This window comes from Perna viridis, chromosome 3, assembly GCF_037379345.1.
Source record: "Perna viridis isolate PV_CMFRI_1.1 ecotype Kerala chromosome 3, ASM3737934v1, whole genome shotgun sequence".
Taxonomy (NCBI): Eukaryota; Metazoa; Mollusca; class Bivalvia; order Mytilida; family Mytilidae; genus Perna; species Perna viridis.
Window position 1 is genome coordinate 42,404,420 of NC_142447.1, and position 22,542 is coordinate 42,426,961.

Below are 22,542 nucleotides of genomic sequence, written 5' to 3' on the forward strand. Positions count from 1 at the left end.
TAAATCAAGACTTCCGTAATTCTTAATATTCAAGGTTATCTCATTTGCGAATAACGTTGACCCCATTCAAGAACGAGAGTAAACGGTAAAAATACTTAAGTAGGTACACAGTCGTCTTGTCAATGGAAATGTTTAAGAAAATAATTTTGAACGCAATACAACGTAAACGGACATTTTTGTTTTGTTTATTCGACCTGGGTTTAACTAGAAATGTACTGGGAATACTCAGTAAGTCATTCATTTTGCGTAGCTCAACAAAAAAGTGCCATATTTTAGGTAAAGTTCAAAGCTGCATTAGCTGTCATTTTCGTAAATTTTTGGTTCTGTTGAAATATGCCTTAACTTTGAATTATTTCTACTAAATTGTGGCCCCGTGCAGGTCCGGGTGTTAAAAGAATAGACCAGCAGCAGCGCTGAGCTTGTCGTAAAAGGCGACTAAATAGTGCTCAGAACCTTAGCCGGGGGCTAGGGCGCTCTGCCCACAGAGCAACTGGGATGTGTGCCCCAGGTGGTGGAATGGGGTACCCCTGGCGTGTTACATGCTGGGGTTGTCAGGCTATAATACGGAGAACCTGACCGCAACCCATAGTGGTGTACCGTGTTGGGAAAGATGCCACGTTCCTCGCAAGTTAAGGAACCCGACTGTGGTATTCTCCCGGAGTAGGAACCATAGGGCTCCGCCACAGGAGGCTAAATTGCCCGACCCTACCCACCTCTCCCTATTTCCAGTGGCAATCAAAATTTGTCGACCCCATTGTCCTTGTGTCCCATCCCTTTTTCATTTCATCATCATTTCATGTTTATTTTATCATCTATTTCATGTTCATCGTCTGAATATAGCTGAAATATTGCTGCTCGGACTTTAAACCCCAACAAACAAACAAACAAACAAACTAAATTGTGCTTTTCCTGTATAATTTCATTTGATATCCACAAAGAGAATGCATTAAATACATGAAATAGGTGTCTATATATTTATTGTCTTGCAAGACAAAAACTCGACCTAGATAAATTTGTATGCATGTGACTTCTGGTGACCTCAATCCGCGAATGCGCTGTAAGGGTCGCTTCTTTTAAAAAAAAATGATTGCAAAGCGAAAGTGGTTTATCAGCGGCAAGGAAGACCGACGGACCCAAGCCGTAAAAGAAAAAAAGTTCGAATATAATGCAAGGATCCTTTTGAAATTTACGTATTGTGATATTATGTGGCACAAATATGGTCCACAGGCACTTGGGACCAGGATTTTTTCCCCTAAAAATATGATTAAATCATTTTGTTTCCATATTTGTCCGCTTGCAATTTATTACTGTTTATACTATGCCTAGCTTCCACCTATATACTGATTTATGATTTATTCCACTTCGTCCATGGGTGGACATAGGGCGACTATAGTTTCTCTCCATTCGCTTCGGTTTTGGGCGATGGTGTTACAACTCTTCCACGTTAGTCCTACTCTCTTCAGTTCAGAGTTCAAACCCCTCCTCCAGGTGTTCTTTGGTCTTCCTCTTTTTCTTTGCCCTTGGGGATTCCAATCTAAAGCTTGCTTTGTAGTGTTTTTATTGTTCTTCCTTAAAGTATGACCAATCCATTTCCATTTTCGGGTTCGAATGGTGTTTTCTATTGGTTGTTGTTTTGTTCTTTGCCAGAGTTTCTTGTTTGTTATTTTTTCTGGCCATCTGATATTCAGTATATTTCTTAGGCACTTGTTAACAAAGACTTGTATAGATTTCATGGTGTTTTCTGTTTCTCTCCAGGTCTCGCAACCATATAACAGGACAGACTTAACATTGCTGTTGAAATTCTGATCTTAGTAGCCGTTCTCAGTGTTCTACTTTTCCATACTGGCTTTAGAATGGAAAAAGCCTGTAATGCTTTCATCTTTCTGGCTTGTACATCTTCGTCAGTGCCTCCAGTTGTACTCATGACACTTCCAAGGTACGTAAATTTATCTACATTCTCTATCTGTTGGTTATTTACCAATATTGGATCCATCTGGTTCTGTTGGATTCTCATGGCTTTGGTTTTGGCTGTGTTGATATACAATCCTGTTCTTTTAGCTGTTTTTTCGAGATGGTTGACCTGGTGTTGGGAATCTTGAAGACGATGCGATAGTGTGCATATGTCGTCTGCAAATTCGAGGTCTTCTAGACGAGATGTTAGTATCCATTGTATACCATGAGGGTCGTTGTAAGCTGTTGTTGCTATCCAGTCGATGACAATGAGAAAGAGAAGGGGAGAGAGAATGCATCCTTGCCTTACGCCAGTTGTTACAGGGAAAGGATCCGTCAATGTACCAGCATGTATGACCTGACAAGAGAATTCTTCATACAGTAACTTAATCATGGAAATAATCTTAGGTGGAATCCCATAGTGTCCTAGAATGTTCCACAAGACCTGATTATCTATGCTGTCAAATGCTTTCTGGAAGTCAATAAAGTTTAGATATAGGGATGACTGCCATTCGATCGTTTGCTCAATAATTATTCTGAGTGTAGCAATCTGGTCGACACATGATCGTTCTTGTCTAAATCCAGCTTGTTCATCTCTCAGCTTGCTATCAATCTCTTCTTTCATTCTTTGTAAGATTATACTGCATATGATTTTACTAGGAATGGACAAAAGAGTTATTCCTCTCCAGTTATTGCAATTGGATTTGTCCCCCTTTTTAGGTAGTTTTACCAAGAGTCCCTTTTGCCAGTCTTTTGGAATTTTTTCTTTTTCCTATATCTGGTTTAATAGCCCAAGAAGATATTGAATGGTAGTGTCATTCATGGACTTGAGGGCTTCTGGTGGTATGCCGTCGATTCCCGCTGCTTTCCCATTCTTAAGATGTTTTAGGGCTTTTCTTACTTCATTTTCGGTAATTTTGTCAGTCTCTATGTTAAGTGTTGGACCTTCTTCAAGTATTGGTGGATTTGTTGGTGGTGGTCTGTTCAATACCTCACTAAAGTGTTCTTTCCATCTGTCAAGCTGATCTTCTAGCTTTGTGAGGGTATTGTTGTTTTTATCTTTGACTGGTAAATTTTCATTTTGAGAGATCTTTCCACTGAGTTGTCTTGTGATGTTATACAATGTTTTGATGTCTCCTTTTAAGCAGGCGTTTTCAGCTTCTACTGCTAACTTTTCAGCATGGTTTCTTTTATCTCTTTTACAGCTTTTCTTCACTTCTCTGTCTTTTGCGCTGTAAAGGTCTTGCAGGTTTTTCTTTTGCTGTCTGGTTTTGGCACTCATCAACTTTTCTTTTATTTCCCTTCTTTCAGATATTGTATCCCATGTTTGATCTGACATCCATTTCTTTCTTTTCACTTGAATGAAACCAACTGTTTCTTCGCATTCTTCCAGAATGGCTGTCTTTGTTGAGTTCCAGATGTCATCAATATCATTGTTCATTTCTTCGTTGTCAAGATCTAATAAAGTACTAAATCTGTTCCTGAGTGTAATTTGGAAGTTTTCTTTCACTTTCTGATCTTTAAACTTCTCAACATTAAACTTCCTTTTTGTAGTCTCTCTTTTCTTTGTTGTTAAAAGCTTGAGTTTAATTTTTCCAATTACAAGGTGGTGATCTGATGCTGCGTCTGCTCCACGTTTTGTTCGTACATCTTGTAATGAAGATCTCCATCGACGGCTTATTGTTATGTGGTCTATTTGGTTTTCAGTGTCTCCAGATGGTGAAATCCAGGTGGTTTTATGACAAGATTTATGTGGAAACCAAGTACCGCCAATTACTAGACTGTTTATAGCGCAAAAGTCAGCAAACATCTCTCCGTTCTCATTCATTTGCCCTATTCCATGTGGTCCTATCTCCCTTTCTCTACCTCCTCTGTCATCACCTACTTTGGCATTCAGATCTCCTAAGATGATAAGGATGTCTCTTTTAGGAACGGCATCAACAACTGATTGTAATAAGTTGTAGAAGTCATTTTTATCATCTTCGTCTGCGGTGTTTGTTGGTGCATACACCTGTATAAATGTTGTTTTCTGGAATCGAGTGTCAAATCTAGCTGATATCACTCTTGCAGATATTGGATTCCACTCCAAAAGCGATTTCTTGGCTTTCTTTGTAAGCATGAATCCCACGCCTTTGTCATGTATGTCGTCTTCATTTGGATTTCCTGAGAATATGACCGTATGACCTGAAGATAGTGTTGTCATTCCAGCTGTATTCCATCTTACTTCGCTGAGTCCTAGAATTTCGATATTGTATCTATCCATTTTGTTCGCAATTTGCAAGCTTTTGCCACTTTGATACATTGTTCTAACATTCCAAGTGCCTATGGTTGTTGGTTGTTTTGGTGAGAACAACTTCTTCGGCTTTCGCGTCATTTGCTGTCCTCGATGTTTGGTTTGGTCCTCTTTCTCTAGTCGTTGACGAGTCCGAGGAATTACTTTTACTGTAATCGTTTATGTAACCATTTGTATCCACTAGTGGGGGGTTGGCCCTCTAGCTTCAGCTTTATTTTAATGTGGTGGTCAGCAAGTCCCTCACATGCTTTTGTATCAGAGTTTGCTCTCCTAGATAGGTTCCCTACCATGGGTGACGACTCCTTTCTAGCCGGGTTTTACATCAGAGTTTCCTCTCCTAGACAGGTTCCCTTCCAAAGGTTTGATCCCAGTCTGACCATCGTTTTCTGTCTGGGTTGTCTCCCGTAGCCTTTGACTCAACAGTCCATCACAAGGCAGCCATCTATTTAACCCATAGGTGGGGCAAGGTTGGTGAGAGCCAGGGCGTGTTCCACGCGCCGGTGGGCCTGCACTCTGCACCTCTAGGGTCCTTGTTACTCCGAGATCCCCTCCATGTTCGCCTTGAGTACTAGACCCAAGTTACCGTGTGTTACCTCGGGGAGACAAATTGAAGGAGTCTTGGTAATGTAGAGGCTATGTACTGGCAGAGGAAGGCTTCTGCTTACGCTGCTCCCCTTTTCGTCTACAAGTAGACTAGCCAGCGTCAGTAGCGATCTAGAGACGTTCGATCACTACTGCACTAGACGCATATCACTACCCTGTGGTTTTTAAGCCACCAACACACAATATACATCTATATACTAGGCATAGTATAAACAGTAATAAATAGCAAGCGGACATGTCAGAGAACAAGCATAACTCAAATATGGAAACAAAATGATTTAATGATATTTTTTTAGAAATCCTGCTCCCAAGTGCCTGTGATATGGTCAGTAATTGTCATGATTTATTTGAAAACTAATCAAGAAATAGATGAAATGAAATGTAAACAAGACACGTGCTTACCTGTGTATTCGTTATTTTTATTTTTTTCACCAAGGTTAAAGCATTTTTAACCCAGGTATGTCCTGTCGTCAATCTTCGGAAGTAATGGCGGAAAATAGTTAGATCAGAGCTATCGATCTTCTTTGATTAAAAATAACGTTGTTTTTACAATATTCAGTAGGTATTATCGACATTTATTGCTTCAATTGCATTCTTACTAACTTATTTCATTGAATCAGCAAAATTCAGTAGAATCAGAATTGAACAAATTTGGAAGCTAATGCAGCTTTAATATTATAAAATAATTTAATTATTAATTTCAAATTTAATGCTGTATTTTTTTTCAAATAATATTAATTTTAAACAGATTAGTTTTTAACCTTTGACTCTTTAAATGTAACATACTTGTAAAATTAAATACCTTGCAGGAATCTGTATATTGTGTCATTACTCAACAGGCACTATCAAATATGTCGTCCACTGCTGTCCAAAGTGATGGGAGCGAAACGGAAAGGAGAGATCCGTCTGAATCGAAACCTGTTATCCCTGACGCCTACATCAGGGAATTGGTCACTCGACTGTATGGGATGACTGTAACCGAATGGACAGAACTTAACAGTTACGATGACAAAAACTATCACATACACGTTGAGCAGCAGTTTGAGAACCCTCATATAGATGCAATCAGTGAAAAGGGTTATGTTTTAAAAATACTGAACTCCCAGGACTCTAAATGCCCAGCAATCATAGGTAGGTTGAAAGATAAAACTGAGACTGTAATAGATTAGACAGTGAATATAACGACGATCTTTGCCAATGTGGCTTCGTCTTGTTAGGTCTTTTGGAGAAAGCACTCCACTATTCGCACATTTTATGTCAAGTTTAGACACACTCAATGCTAAACAGATTATTTTAACACAAGTGCCAAACTAGCAATAGGGCTATTGTTATGTGTGAATTGATCTTGTTCAAATTTGAATTTTAATACGTTAAGTTAATGAGGTCATGCGTGGAGCATACTCAATATACTCTTCTGCGAGGAAATTCTTTTGCGCTACCCAAGCCCTACCTTGCGGAAGCGTATATTGAGCATGCTCATCAGCTCTGCACAAAAGTGTCTACAAGATCTTAATCTTAACAAACCCTAATATTTTAATGCACTATTGAGATGCATCGAGATATGAGGCAATTTTTTTCTAAACTGAAATGTTTTTCGAATGTGCTCTTATATGTTTGTCAGTTGGATATAGCTATTTGTATGATTGTTTTCAAAAAGCTGGGTATAAGTTTTAGGATTTGTCATTAATAGAACTTTTACGAAATCTTGTGTTCATACTTATATTTCAACATAGTTTGATTTTTCATCTATTGATTCCATTTTTAGTTACCAAATATGAAAAGTTTTCAAACAGAATTGTTATTTGTTTCGCAATGCATGCAACTTCAATTCGTATACAACAGTTAAATATAAATAATCGTGAGTGCAATTTTCAGAGGGACAACACAAGTTACTATTACACCTGAACAGTAAATCACTTCCGGTTCAACTGCCAATTAGTAATGTTAGAGGTGAAACATGGTCATTGGAAGCTGTTCCAGATCCAGACAACCCAGAGCGTAAGAATATGTTCATATTTCAAAATATAATTCCTTATTCAAAAGAATATACTTTGAACAGTCATAAAAATTGTTTTTCCGATAATGTGGGATTATTTAAATTTTTGAACGTGTTTTCAGTTAGTTAGAATTAAAATATCATTGTTCATCAATACCCAGTTTTTGGTGTAAATAGCCTTGGACTGACATTTTCACCCCGATGGGGTAGTTGTCTCTGACATATACACCATACCTATTCTCGTTAAATTTTTAATAGGCAAATATTTTTAATACTCAAAAAGTAATACTTATTTTATTCCTATAAAAAAGCCGTTTTTATATCGGACCTTTTGCAAAAAATATTTAATGGAAATGACCAAATGTACCTTAACACCGTTACGCAAATATGCAAGCGCTCGGGTTCAGCTATTTGCAGAGACGTTGCGTACGTTTTTGGTGTCACATTCGATTGAACCGGGGCTAATTACGAAAACCGGAATATCGCTATTAGAATGTGGAGTTATCAAGAGTAATCAAGGGAACCAAGGTTATTGCAGTAATCAAAAGAATGTAATCTAGGGACAAAGACCAGACATGGAAAATAGACATACACAACAAAGAACATAAAGTAACTAAAATCATACATACAAAGTAACAAAAGCAAATGAGCAACTCGGACTCCACTAAAAACTGGGAGCATGGACCAGGTGCACCGGTAGGGTAAGCGTCCTCTGCTTTTCTAGAAACACCCGCCGAGTTGCTCATAAAAAGTCATGTCCGGGGTAGACAAACGAGGAAAGAAAAACTATGAACCGTTGAATAAATCAAGGGCAATATAGATATTAAAATGATCGAAAATGGTTGTTGTTTTAGGATTACAATCATGAATCTTTGAAAGATGCCGTTAATTGTGGAGGGAAAGCATTATTCGATCACAAGAACGTCCATTTTCATTTGTGGACAGGTAACATTAAAAATGCTCGCTTCCCATTTCACCAATATATTTAAGTTGTTTCTTGGCCTATTTTGATAAAACAAACTTTTTTTGAAAGAGCAGTTTGTGCTGCAGACGATGTCATATTTTTCATGACGTAATTATAAGATCACAAACATCTCCCCTTTGATGTGGACATTGCAAAAATGGAAAGAAACCGATTTGAAGACAAAGTGTTAGACATTTTTTCAAGTTATGCGAACTGCTTTTTTTAATCGGGACTTTTATTAACTATATTGACAATTTATTACATAACCCCAATGAAAATACATATCAAATGTTCAATCAGTCTTTTTGTTAAAAGCCTTTTTGTCCGTATTTCAATTATGTCACAATTCTGATTTTTTTCGACGTTGGTCATTGGCAACTTTCTTGCTTACGGTTGTAAAATATAACAACGAATAGTATTTTTATCAAAGTATATTCGCGCTTAAAGGACTGTATATTCAGAATATCATGTTTATTCTTAAAAATAATGAGTTTTATTGTCTAATAGTAGATAAATACGTACCTATGTTGTGATGTCACGTTGTCTTTTTCCCGACGTTTTCTACACGTTGCGTGCTACCCGGTCTTTATCAAAAGCTTTTTTCGTTAGCTTTGATTGAACTAATAACTATGAAATTTGGAATTTTACATGTATATATGCTGCAGATAGTATATTCTAAAAATAATGGTACTTGGATGAACATGTATCTAAGCGCAGCATTTTGTCTGTGTCTAACCAAAATGTCACAATATCTAAAATTTGTATATTTTATTTATTCACGCGTACACCATGCGAAATTCGAACGAATTGTTCAAAAAGGCAAATGGTGTTGAGTCTATTTCTTCATGTACTTAAAAATGTATTCATCCTTCCCTATGATTTTATCATTTCATTTTTTTCTGGCTTAACAAATGGGTTATATATAAATATGTAAAACCGTGTCTAACGAAAATGTCACAAAGCGCATTTTTGACGTATCTAAAGTAACGTTCTGTTTTGCGACGTAAAAACTCATTTAACGTCAATTTAAAAAACAATAAAAAGTATTGAAAAGTTAAGATACTATATCAAATCATTACGACTGTGGACGCAATGATAAAAAAAATACGATTTTAGCGGATCTGATAAAATAATGGAAGAAATGTTGAAAAGAAAACAGAAAAAAAGCCCCCCTCCCCCCTGCGCGCAATGCTGTCTGCTCATATGCAATGCTGTGCTGGTGAAATCGGGATCAGCGTGCCTGCTTCAAAGTATTTTGAAATGTGTAGACACGCGCTTGCACATTTGCTAGTGAAATATTGTAAAATCAACGTATTTCTGGATCGTCTAATTACCTCCTGACAATTATTTGCTATAAGATATAATAAGCTGTACAAACATTGCAAAAATTAAAAAAAAAAAATTCAAATCGGACCAAAGACAAAAAAAAAGATTTATTCTGGTGTGGCCTTTTTGACCCCTTATAACTGAAAAACCGTAAGAGATATCCGAAATTGATTGAAAAATGCAGGTAGGATTATTAATGAGGACGACGACGACGCGGACGACGACTGCGCCATAACATTATACGACCGCAAGTTGTTTTCGTCGTATAATAAAAAAGGGAGAGTTGGCTCTCAATTTTTTTCAAAGATGGAGATTTGTCAAGGCTTTGTTTTCTCGAAATTTTTAGCAATGTTTTATGTTTAGCAACAGACCTTATAAAATTCCGAAACGAATACATGTATTCGGAAATATCAACATACATCTACTTTAGAGATATAAAACCAAATAGGAAAGATTAACTTTATAGGCTTTCACAATATGATTTCCGGCGGGGGGGATGCTACTGACTTTTTTGCTTGTAGGTTTGTTGGCTTTCTGTTATAGTGAGGGTGTTTTACTTTTTTTAAGCACATCACGAAATTTGTTTTCATAATTCCTAACATTTTTCTCATAGGATAAAATTTCCTTCAAATCATTCTTGATGCCAAACTACTTGCCATATCAGGATGTACTCTGATCATTTCAATTGAGCAAAACGTACGAAATATTAATATCGAATCGGAAAATTAAATAATAAAACATGTCGTGTGTGTTATTTTATAAAATTAAATAAGCACACTTCTTTTTACATGTAACAATTATAGAACGATATACGTCGCAATACAAAAAAGACGTCAAATTTTGCCGATTTCACGTTACCAAAAATGTCACCATCACCGTACGCTACGTCAGAGTATTTTTTTTTTATAAAACTTTGGATATAATGTCTCTTCGATTTTTCGGTTGTCAATTTACTATGTGATTGTGTCTTTCCTTAATTATTTGATGAATTTGGAATTAAAATCAAAATCAAAAGGAATTACTGAAGTATTTTATCTGTCTATTTGAAATAACATGATACACTCTTGAAGGTAGCAAATTATTTAAGTGTGCACCACTTGATTGAAGTTATTTCAAATACATCGAGAACTTATAACAATAGTATCTTATTTATTCATATATTTTCCTAATATCTGTTGTTCATTTCCCAAGTATCATGGTTCTCTCTTTTTTTTTTTTTTTTGGTATATTTTTAAAGTTTGGGTTTTTTTTGGGGGGGATTGTTCAGGACAATCTTACGTGTGGTTAGAAGTCAAGAATATACATTGGTAATGCTACGGACAGGTATAAAAATATAGGTTTGGTGTTTGAGTTTTATGAATATAGAGGGTACACGGGGCCCTATATCATTTGTAACGGGAATTTTCTGTACGTGCAAGTCTCTCATTGAAAATGGTCAGTTAACACTTTGAAATCTGACAACGAATCTAGATAACCATTTTATCAGTGTTGTATATTAATTGATATCATGTAAATGTTTGACTGTTCCCTGTTTTGCTTTTCTAGATTTTATGTGTCAATATAAATTACCCATATTCTGCAATCGGAACACCTCAGACTTTCTAGTTATACAAACGAAAAATCTCGGAGGTACCAGACGAATGGAGGCTACAAACCACAAATGTCACTTCCCGTAGGCTTCAATGCTAATTTCACTAAGTTCAATGAGTTATGGAGATTCTACCTTAAGTTTAACCTGAAAAAGACTGTACATCACCTAAAAGCTGCATGTGTGTACACTAATAGCCCTGAAAATATTATGTGGGGTTTACTGCCTTGCAGTGCAACACCGGCTCTTAGGTGACAGTGAGCTAAAATAGAATGGGAATTCTACTACATTTCACAAAAAGGGGTCTTCATGCAGAACTCATAAAAATATTTAATTCAGTAAGTTACAGTGACCATTTTATGTAGAAATAAAGGAAATATAATTCCTTGCCAAACACTAGCTCACTTGTACATATTTGATGTGCACTTTTCCACAGCAACATAACACAAGTACACTAAAACTTGTGTAGGACTATTTTTGCATACGTTCTAAAAGCTCATTGGTTGAATTAGTGGCTGGATCTGACCGGAATTTGACCGATCCGATACTAAATTAAAGTTTAACTGGTTGAATTTTATACCATTACATTTTTTCTTAGCTCCTCACTTCGCGCAAAAATTATTGGAAGAGTTTTTGTTCTTTATTTCTAGTGATATCCGACTACAATTGTAAAGCGCCACCTGGTGGATAGACCTACTTTGATTTGCGTATGACTACAATTCCGGCAAATTTTTCAGGAAGAAATTCTCTTTTCTGCATCCGAGGTTATTTTTTTAGTGTAGCGGAAATGGCCGAGTAGTTCCGATTGCCATATTCTGACTATAACCTCACACAGAACACACTGTTACGTGGTACGTTCGTGCACTAGGCTCTATAACACTGTTTAAATGAAAACTAATAGAAACACATCATACGTAGCTTTTATATAAAACAATGATGCATATCGTTTATAACTATAGATAAAAAAATAGAAGAAGAAAAAAACACAAGTAAATAATAAGTTGAACCAAATGTAGGCTGAACTAACCAATCACAGCGTCGATTGTTACTCAAATGTTATGAACACAATCTTCTTCTCAAATACATTAAGCATATACAATACAGTGACTCTAATTGTCAATGCGTACATATCGACATGAAACACGATAGAGTTTTCTGCTATAATGAATTAATGAGAAGGGTAAAGAATCAGTCGACCCCTATACACAATAGGTAATATAAGTACTAATGTCATGCATTATTAGCATTTGAAAGCAGCTTTAATGTCAAGGCAATGTGCATAAAATTTCATAAATACAAGAAAGAACTGTTTTTTTTTTTACAAAATTAAACTGTTAGATAACTCATCAGAAACGTTTCTAGCATTTGAGAGCATTTTCAATAATTGAGAAATGATGCCACACCTTACAGTATTACAATTTACAATGTATATTATGTACTAAAAGAAAGACAATTAATATATTTGGGTGATTGGGAAACACCGGAATAATAAGTATTATAACATGAAATCTAAAACGATACAAACTGTCCTTTGACAAAGTATGACTAATCGAAATTATTGAAACAAAGAAATGACAAGTAGTATAACTTTATAACATTTAGATCTTCCTTTGTATTTGATTTCAATGCTGTTGTTGAAAGGTTAGCCATTGAAACACGTGCACAGCATATCAAAACTTGCAATATGATATGATTGGTATTTTGGCATTTAACCAAAAACACAACACATTAAAAATATTCCAGTTTCGGGCATAAACTGAAAAGCCAATCTTCAACAATGATTGTAGAGTACGACTGTTAAGTCAGTTGGAACACGAACAATATTGGCGAAAAATACCGAAGCGTCCGCAGTGGGATGATTTAAATACGTAAAAATCCCAAAACATGGCTTAAATGTGAACATATGAAACAGAGACGGTCTGCATATACAATTAAAGCAAGTGTAGATAATGGAAATAAGATGTCACACAAACAACTGAAGCACTAACAATATGAACTCTCACAAAAACCGGAAGTGACAGAATTGTCGTAACAAACTACTTAAGGTTTTCTGTATCTACGTATAACTAAAAATTACATTTTACATAAATGCACCGTATCAACCATAAATGTACATTTTAAAGACGTATTTTTCTTAATTCCGCTGATTTACCGATTATGACGTAATGACATGAAAATGCTATTAAATCACCACTGGTATATTCACGCCACAATGGAAGAGGGAGGTTTAGCGCGCTGTAAAACCAAGATTTGCAAGATTTGACCCACCGTTTCGTTTGAAATGCCTGTATTAAGTCAGGACCTTTGCGGTATACCAGCTGCTCCGGTGGTGTAATTTCTATTTTGCCAGATTTATCTTTGTCTTGACTTGATGATAATAATAATATCCTTTATTTAAACAGGTTAATGTATTTAGTTACATAACTAGTTTCCAATATGCTCCTGCAATATATACTTTTTTTACAATATAAATTATAAAATTGGCATTAAACCAAATTAAAATTACATGACGATATTTCTTAAAAAATGATTCAGGTGATATACACATTAATTAACCAAAGTACTGTACGAAATATGACTTTTTAAAAGATTCTACAGCTGTGCAATTGTTAAATCATCACTCAGTTCATTCCGCAGATAGCTACCAGATATAATGGAAGAGCACTTATAACATTCTGTTTTACATTTTTGAACATAATAAAATTTGATTGTTCTGTCTAGTGGATCTCACACTAACTTTATGAACATATCTAAATACATTTGAATATTCTGGAACCAATAGATGTATTGACCAGAAAACAAAAATTGCCATTCTATATTAAAATAATCAGACGTAGCCATCCATTTAAGTTTGTTAAATAGTACAATAGATTATGTCATGACATTTTGCTCATTTAAAATTATCCGAGCTGCTCTTTTTTTGAAATTTAAAGATCTTATCAATATTAACAACATTTTTTTTGGCACCAGACCAAATAGTACAACATTAATTAAAAGAGGAAAAATTACAGAGTTATAAACCTTAAGTAAAGCATTGCTAGACATAAAACTTTTCAATCTTCGTAACATTCCCGTTATCCTCTTAGTTAAAACATCTATATGATAAGACCATGTCAAAGAACAATCTATATTAACTCCTAGGAGTTTTGATACATCAACAGTTTCAAGAATAGCATCATTAATTTCAATACATATTTTTCTACAGTATGACAACCTTTGCTTTGTGCCAGTTAACATACATCGTATATTCTTTGAAGTCATTGTAAACTTCTTTCTTTTCATCCATTGCGTGGAATTAACCAAAGCTGCTTTTAATTTGTGTTCAATTGTATCAATTGATTTATCTGATATATCTTGGGATGTATCATCTGCATGTATTATAGTATGTGAATATTTTAGACATTTTGGATAATCACTTACAAAAAGTAAAGGCCAATTATAGAACTTTGTGGGACACCTATAGTTATATTTTTAGTCTGTAACAAAATACCATTCCAAGCAACACGTTGTTGTCTATTACATAGATAGGATTTAAACCTAAAATGTGAATTATCACAAATACCAAAAGATTTGAACTTACATAATAATACATAATGATTTTCTGTATCAAAGGCCTTGCTTAGGTCAATAAATAATACACTTGTTAATATACTATCATCAATATGTTTCAGCTACCACCACCGATTATGGATCGGATTAGTGTTCGGAAATAATGTTGTTACCCTTATTTTTCTTCTGAGTTTTGATTATTGCACCGGAATTGTCAATAAAATATCCATTATTATGCTTGGACGAAAATACAAATCATTGTTTTATGACATAAATATGTTAATATTACATCATTAATTACTAGTCCATATAAAATTCAGACACTGCCTGTGGTAAGGGTGGTTAATGTTTGTAGAAAAACTAACTGAACAAACGATGCGTTTTGTGGAATGCATATGCTTTATTTTAGCAGAGTATTAGTCCTTTCTGTATTCAAGTCTGATTATTTTTTGAAAAAGCATACGCACATCTCCCACTAAAATCAACCAAATCAAGAACGATAACCCTTGCAAAGTGTCAATTTCATACAAAATCTATATGATTTGTTTCTCAAAACTACAACATCTCAATGATAAACTATGACTGGTAATGTGGTCTAAAACTGTTTCTTAGTTAAAAACAAAGTGACTTTTGTGGGTTGTTGACATGCATGAATCACCTCCTGTCTGATTTTTATGAAGACTGCTATTTAAAAACTCATTTTACTCTATATATACATGTATGATTGATATTTTTTTTTGTATTTCATACTCAATTGTTTTAGTGTATCAGTTTCAGTTCTTCAGATTCATCAGCAGATTTTTAAATGTTCATATATGTTAAACCAAACAAGTAGCAATAGCAATCAAACAGTAAATAAAACAGTTACATAAAAAATGGGTACATGTGTTGTTAGGATGACAATATATGATAATAAAAAAGACAAGCATAATAATGATACAATAATTTAGTGTCTTGCGATGATTTTTTTTATAATCGCTTGAGGTTTATTATTTCTGGTTCCAAGTACTTTTATAGCAGAATCAGGGAAGATGTTTGTTATTTCTTCGGCTATATAATTAAAAAAGCCTCGTGAAATGTCAGTAGTACTTTCAAGTTTTCTAAGAATATCATTTACACGTCGAATACCGGTATCAATATTGTTTTCAATGTTAATTTCTGTTATATCTTCACCGTTTTGTACAGTGCTCGTCAATGGACAATGTATTGTACGTCAGAGTAAAAATTCAAAAAATATCTGAAAATTCAAAACAATTTTGCTGATGCAATAATCTACAACACTTAACCGTTACTGTTACTTATGGATGCAATAATTTGGATTTAACAAACGATATGTATTTTTCATTTATGATTATAGGTGTTAATGGACCTTACGCTATTCATATAATTACGTACATTGATGGTGAAATATTGGTGAAGAAACGATTCTACCCATCCATACTGTACAAAGTTGGCAAGTTTGCAGGAAAAATACACAAAGCTATCCAGGTATTTGAAATCCCGAAGTATTTCTTACCGTTTTTGAGCCTCCGACCAAAAATATCTTGAACATACATTTTATCACTCTTCTGAATCGAATATGTTAATAGAACAAATAAGTGGAGTTACAAATCAACTAGACATTGTTCACATCCACAGTCTAATGCAGATGAAATAATGACGAAGCACAGTATCTTCTGAATACGTGAAAGCTTTGGTACAGATAAAAACAAGATATGAACATACAGATTCAGAAGATAAAACATCCCAATCTCAATTATTAATTCATAACGACGAACGACTTGTCACCTCTTTTTAAAAGAGTCCGTATTACTTATTCTACTGTTAGTAAATGTTTTATGTAGACATGCATAGATGGCAGATATCCTTTTTTACTGTACTCTATCATGACGTTTTTCCGGGTTGTTTTTTTTCTCAAGGGTTATGAAGACGACTATGTGAAAAATAAGGCAAAAGGCTTTATATGGAGTCTTCCTGAATTACAAGGACTTACAGAGTACACAATCGCCGTCAAAGACCCTGAAAATCTTGACCTTGTCAGCAAAGTTATAGCTGAATATGTAAAAGATGTCATACCAAAATATAGTCAAATGTCGGAAGGTATTATTTAAAGCTTAATGAAGAAAGCTTCGAGTTGCATTTATCTCCCACTCACTTTTATTTCTGTACGTTGTTCATCGTATTTGTCTTCATTGATTTGTTTTTTGTCGACATACTTCTGATATCTGTTTAATCTTGCTCTTGATTTTATACTTTCGTATGAAAAATAGCCTAAAAAACAAAATATAACTAAACACCCTTGCCTTGTTAAGTTAGCTATGGTTGATATCATTTTATATAAAAATAATTATATTGGATGTGAAAAAGGCAGTCGGAAATATTTTCTCATTCAGGAGTTATTATACAAAAAAAGTGCGGTCGTATAATGTTTTTGTGCAATCGTAGTCATTGTAGTTGGCATCGTCGTATGGGGACACTTCGTTTCCGTGTGATAACTTAAGTTATCGTTAACCGATGTTTCTGAAATTTTGATATGATTTTACTAACTTTTGAAGGAAGGCTCTTACTGAATTTGGACTTTGTGGTCCCTACCGTTTTACAAAAATTGACCAAAAAGTGTAAAAATAACTGTTGTATTAAAACCCCATGTAGATGTTTATTATAATTATTTTTTTATTATGTTCCTTATTTCATTCTGGTAAAGAAATGTGGATCAAATGTTTTCAAGTTAAAGAGGGTAAAAGTTTGGCACAAAAAATCTACTTTTTTTAGTTATAGTCCGATTTCGATACTTTTAATTAAAAAAAAAGGTTGGTAGTGAAATTGAGTGCTTTGTATTATTATTTATAATGAACAAAAAAAAATAATAAGTAGAATGATGTTAGATATGGCACTACGTTTGCATTATAAGGTCGCACATGAACAGGTAAAACGCCTGGACTGAAACGTTTATTCGTTGACCATTGTTATTGTTTGTTTCCAAAAATAATGACCCACGTGGTAAGTGCTACCGTGTCCATGTGTAAGTGATTTTTACGGAATATTATATAACTTTTCTAAAACATAACGTCCAATATTTTTTATTAAATATGAACTTGATGTCATTCATGCTACTGAAATGAATGAAAACAGCTGATACACATCGAAATGTTACGTGTGTTTGTTTCCACGATTTAATGTGGGCAGTAACATACACAAAAGCTACGCCCAATAAGTCTCGTGCTGATCATATAGCAATCGAAAATCAACCACAGTTGTGATCTCAAAGCCTTTTAAGCACGTCATATTAGAACAGTTGTTATACTTAAGGCAAATGAAATAGGATCAAACAAAAAAGTAATATACAAAAAGTAAAAACTATAGGTTACATTATGAGTTTTAGTTGAATATCGTTATAGCAAGTTATTTAATTTCAACGAGATTCGGCGAGTTTGTTATGATGTTAAAATGAAATGAAGTAAGTAGATACTTTACTATATTCAGCTTATTCTCCAAAACCGATAAGTTTAGCCAAACAGGATAAAAGTGTTTAGCATGATGAGATCTAGCCGTGGTCAATATTTCATTTAATTTATTAAGCCATGTTTGAGTTATTGCACTTTTTCGACGTTTTTTTTTTGTGCTATTTTTAATGTTATTTCTCTCAAAAATCTTTTCCTCTGACACTACTAGACCAATTAGAACCAAATTTGGTAGAATGTTCCTTGGGTTATCCTGCATAGAAATGATGTGGGGATTTTTGACCCGCCAAAAACGTGGTTGTTGTTATTAAAAAGAACAAAGGGGTTAGTCAGACGTTTTTCTCATATATCTCCAAAAACCGTTAGGTTAAGCCACATTCTTTCATTTGCTGAACTGATCCTTATTACGAGGCCCACAAAAGTCTTCAGGGATCAAAGTTGTCTGACGACTCCACGTAAGAGTTATTGTCCATGAATGGTGAAAGGTGAAAAATGATGTTGTTTTAACTGTTTTCTTGAAAACTGTGATAGATAGAATGAAACTTTCAGCTGCTTAAATGATCCTTATGATAAGGCTTACAAAATTTCGTTGGGATCAAGATTTTGGGACGACTCCTTGTTAGAGTTATTGCCATTGAAAAGCAAAACAATTATGTTTTTAGAAGTTTTCAGCCAATATCTTGAAAACTATAATAGAAAATAATACTTTCAATTGAGAAATGATCCTCATGACGAGTCCTACCAAAGTCTTCTTGATTAAAAATTGTCGGACAACTCCTTGTTAGAGTTATTGCCCTTGGCAAAAGTTAAACAGGTGAGCGATTCAGGCTCCTGGAAGCCTCTTGTTTGGAAAACCATACAATGATTCCTAATTAAAACAATCAAACTAAACCAAATCAAGAACGACAACTGTTGCAAAGTGCCAAAATCATACATAATCTTCATAACTTTCATCTTGAAAGTACAGCAACTAAATGACAAAATAAGACTGGTAATGTGGTCAGTAATGGCTCCCGAATGAGAAATAAAATCAATGGGTTTTTGATATGCATGATCCTGTCTTATTTTCTAAGACTTCTACTGAAATAACAAGGAATAGATATATTCTTTTTATCTAAACTTTTACTTATACTTTGATAGTAAAAAAGTATTCAAAACTACCCAAAATATAAAAAAAAACCACTTGTATTTGATAAAAAGCTTTTGAAAGCATCCGATAGAGATCTAGTTTTTGTTTTTAATAGGTTATATGCATGGAGATATGAATGAACAGAACATACTTGTCAATGATAACGAGGATGGTTCCTGTGACGTCACTGCGTTTATTGATTATATGGATGCACAATATTCATATACCGTTTTTGACGTAGCGATTTTGATAGCTTACTTGTCCATAGAAAGCGTCGATACAGACCAGGTAGATGTCGGCGGCCATGTTCTGGCAGGATATTTGACGGAACAGTCTCTTAACTCTGTTGAAATGGAAGTTATAAGAGTTTGTATGTGCGGCAGACTGGTACAAACTTTAGTTCTTGGAGCATATTCATTTTACAAAAATCCAACCAATACATATGTTCTTCAAACTTCTAAGCGGGGATGGCCTCTTTTGAAAAAAATCTGGAATATTTCTAATGAAGAACTACTTCGCAGGTGGAAATCTATAACTGATTCGTATAAAAGAAGATAAATGATGAAACAAATATGTTTAACCTACAAGATTAAAATTGTCAATTATTTTTATTTTCATACATTCTCATTTAGAATATATTGTATTTTAACTTTAAATCAGAAATACTCAAAATCAGACGGAAATGTTTTCAGACAACAGTTGAAGCATATGACAGCCCAAATCGATCTATAATGTCAAAGCAATATAAAAAATATAACTCCAGGTTAAGGTTCTTATCAGGGTAGTTTCATTTGTTCTACATACAAAAATTCGCAGACATTCTTTTGACATGAACCATTACTTGTATTTGGATTTTGACGTATACCTTCGGTTTAGTTTTGCCGATATTCAGTTAATGGTTTTCTAACAATATTATGTTTTAAGTCTGTTTTTTTTTCAAACAAAACAATAAAAAACGCATATGTAGTATACAATTAAACTAGATAACATTGTGAATATAATCTAGGAAATGTGTCCATGTGACATAGAAGCCCCACACCCCTTAAACATGTAGATGCGGCCGGAAAGTATCACACAAAATACAATAAATCCTACTGAAGATTCGAACGTTATTTAAAGCTTTCATATGAAATGTAGATTAAAATGAAAGAGTACAAAGGTTAAAAGTGGAAAATTCAAAACTCATGAAAAAAACGAAAACAAATTAAGGCAAGGAAGAAATAGCCAACACCACACAACCCATCAAGCTGAAGCTGCTTACCAAATTTAAAATCGCTCCCACGAATGTTGCCGAATACCGAACCTATAAGCATACACAGTGCAATTCGCCAAAATACAGCTTCGTGTCTGAAAGTTATTACAAAGTTAGAAAGCGTCAAACTGAAACTGCTAACCAAATTTTAAATCGTTCTGATCAAATATTTTTAGATTTAGACATTGAAAGGGTCGGTGGTGGGTAATGGCCGAATGTCTTGGAACATTACTCCGAACAAGAGAGGATATAACTTATTTACTAGTTATACACCAGCTTGAAAAGCGGGAGATATATAGTGGCCATGCTGTCTCTAGTTCTAATCCGTAAATATTTTAAAAACAGCCATACGCAATTTGATGAAACTTTCAGATATTCTTTCTCACATGATGCCATTATGCACATTTTTTTGTTTTTCGATCTGGATGATTGTTAGTGATTTCAGGTGCAAAACATGGTTTGTCATTGGTTGACCAAAGGTGAGGCATCTTTTATCTGCAACTTCTCTTAAACCACGGCACTGTATTTGAAGAAACTTTCACACATTCCTTATTACATGATACCATTGAGCACATCTTATGTTGTTTTTCCATTTGAATGACTTTTGGTGTTTCCTGATATTAAGCATGTTAGACTATCTTGCAATCTGTAACTTCTCTGAAAGGCTGAATTTTGTTAAATGAAGTTTTACATATTCTTTATCGTATGTTGCCATTGTGCGCCTCTTATTTCGTTTTTCCATCTAAATGACTTTTGGTGTTTCCGGATGCAAAACATGGACTTGTCATTGGTCGACAAGTAGGACCACTTTCTAGTATGCAACTCCTCTAAAACTGCACAAGTACATTAAAGACGGCTGTTCTTAAACGTTGCTAATGGGATAACTCTTATAAATGACTAAACATGTATTTCTTTATTTCATCGCTTATGTTCATTCCTTTCGAACTACAAAAGAAAGCAATACAGCTTTATTACAGACATCATCAAAACTTTGTGTATGTACGATCTTAAATGGTACCTGAATGAATTTGTTGAAAATGGAACATTTTGTAGCAAATCTAATTCGAAATCAATTGCCAGAAATGCAGTTAACAATGCCCAGTTTTGAAATAGGATAGAACATGTAGATTTTGATATCCACTTAAGAAGAACATTCATCACATGGGGATTTGGTGTTGGAAAAAATGCAAAGTTGTACAGAGATATTATACATTTTTACTCTTTGATGATACAGCTTTTCACTGGAATACCTTGTATATTACCCCTTGTCGTGTTGAGCTCGGATAAACTGCACGTTGCCCTGCTTCCACTTTATTTGTTCTGGCAGTGTTAATCTTTGTTTAGTAAAGCACGATTTGTTTCCACCTGAAAGCAGCGTAACTGTGCTTTTAAATAAGGCTATCTTATACAGAGTTTGTTAAAACATAACGACTTGAGAGCTGAAAAAAGTGGTCATGAGTTTCCGCTGGCCCAAAAAAAGATTTTTTTATCGTGAGGTACTTGAATGTCTTTCCTCACTACATGAGTATTTGTTATCGTCCCAGCAGACAAAACTTAAATCGACAAGTTTTAATCGACAACATATTTGTCCAGTATGGTGGACGTGTTTTTCAACAAACGGTCGGCATTCCAACGGGAACAAATTGTGCTCTTTTACTTACCGAACTATTCCTTCACTCCTATGAGGGTGGCTTTATAGCTGATCTGATCCGAAAGAAAGAATATCGTTTGGCTAGATCCATTAACCTCAGTTTCCGCTATATAGATGACGTATTATCTTTAAACAATCCTAATTTCGGGCATTTGATACATCGCATCTACCCCAAAGAACTTGAGATAATGGATAGTACAGACAATGTGAAGTTAGCCTCTTATCTTGACATACACTTAGAAATCGATGGTAAAGGAAAACTATTGACCAAACTTTACGACAAACGTGATGACTTTTCATTCAGAATTGTCAACTTTCCTTTCATCTGTGGCAATATCCCTTCAACACCTGTGTATGGAGTATTCATATCACAACTCATACGTTATGCCAGAGCTTGCCGAAACTACGCACTTTTTGTATCGTGCTAGAACTCTAACAAATAGGCCTCTGGAACAGGGGTATGTTGCTACAAGATTGAAGTAATCAATCACTACAGAAGTTTTATGGTCGTCATCATGAACTCGTGGATCGCTATGATGTATCCATCTGCACCACGAAAACTGATTTATTCAACGGGTCATAGTTTTCCTTTTCTCGTTTGTCTACTCCGGACTTGACTTTTTATGAGCAACTCGGCGGGTGTTTCTAGAAAAGCATAGGATGCTTACCCTACCGGTGCACCTGGTCCATGCTCCCAGTTTTTAGTAGAGTCCGAGTTGCTCATTGTTAACTAACTGTGCTCCTCTTCTAGCCGATTTGTTTTTATATTTACACGAGACT

General features: G+C 34.7%; 2 protein-coding genes across 7 annotated transcripts in view; one reads left to right on the forward strand and one right to left on the reverse strand.

Annotated features, from left to right (window-relative positions):
• The window catches only part of LOC148622336 (hydroxylysine kinase-like), a 104,165-nt gene extending 84,324 nt beyond the window's left edge, over window positions 1-19,841 (forward strand). For 5 of the 6 annotated variants that reach the window (XM_088572178.1, XM_088572179.1, XM_088572180.1 and 2 more), the window contains exons 2-6: window positions 5,686-5,977; window positions 6,722-6,844; window positions 15,627-15,757; window positions 16,189-16,369; window positions 18,975-19,841. In XM_088572178.1, coding sequence (XP_088428304.1) covers window positions 5,698-5,977; window positions 6,722-6,844; window positions 15,627-15,757; window positions 16,189-16,369; window positions 18,975-19,417 — 1,158 coding nt within the window. In that variant the 5' untranslated portion in view covers window positions 5,686-5,697 and the 3' untranslated portion in view covers window positions 19,418-19,841. Of the gene's footprint in view, window positions 1-1,813; window positions 1,937-5,685; window positions 5,978-6,721; window positions 6,845-15,626; window positions 15,758-16,188; window positions 16,370-18,974 lie in introns of those variants that run through there. The other variant, XM_088572176.1, reaches the window with a different exon arrangement.
• Window positions 1,730-4,213, reverse strand: LOC148622338 (protein CFDP2-like). The gene is made up of 3 exons (XM_088574119.1): window positions 3,323-4,213; window positions 2,852-2,983; window positions 1,730-1,846 (listed from the first exon to the last, which is right to left on the reverse strand). The coding sequence occupies exons 1-3, from the start codon at window positions 4,211-4,213 to the stop codon at window positions 1,730-1,732; spliced, it is 1,140 nt and encodes a 379-aa protein (XP_088430245.1).
• Window positions 19,842-22,542: the final 2,701 nt, after the last annotated feature.

Coding starts and splice junctions, on each gene's coding strand:
- LOC148622338 (XM_088574119.1), bottom strand. CDS start 4,213: ATGGATAGATACAATATCGAAATTCTAGGACTCAGCGAAGTAAGATGG. Junction 2,984..3,322: donor TGGAAGAATGCGAAGAAACA/GTTGGTTTCATT, acceptor ACCCTCACAAAG/CTAGAAGATCAGCTTGACAG. Junction 1,847..2,851: donor ACAAAATTACCGAAAATGAA/GTAAGAAAAGCC, acceptor TCCATTCTAAAG/CCAGTATGGAAAAGTAGAAC.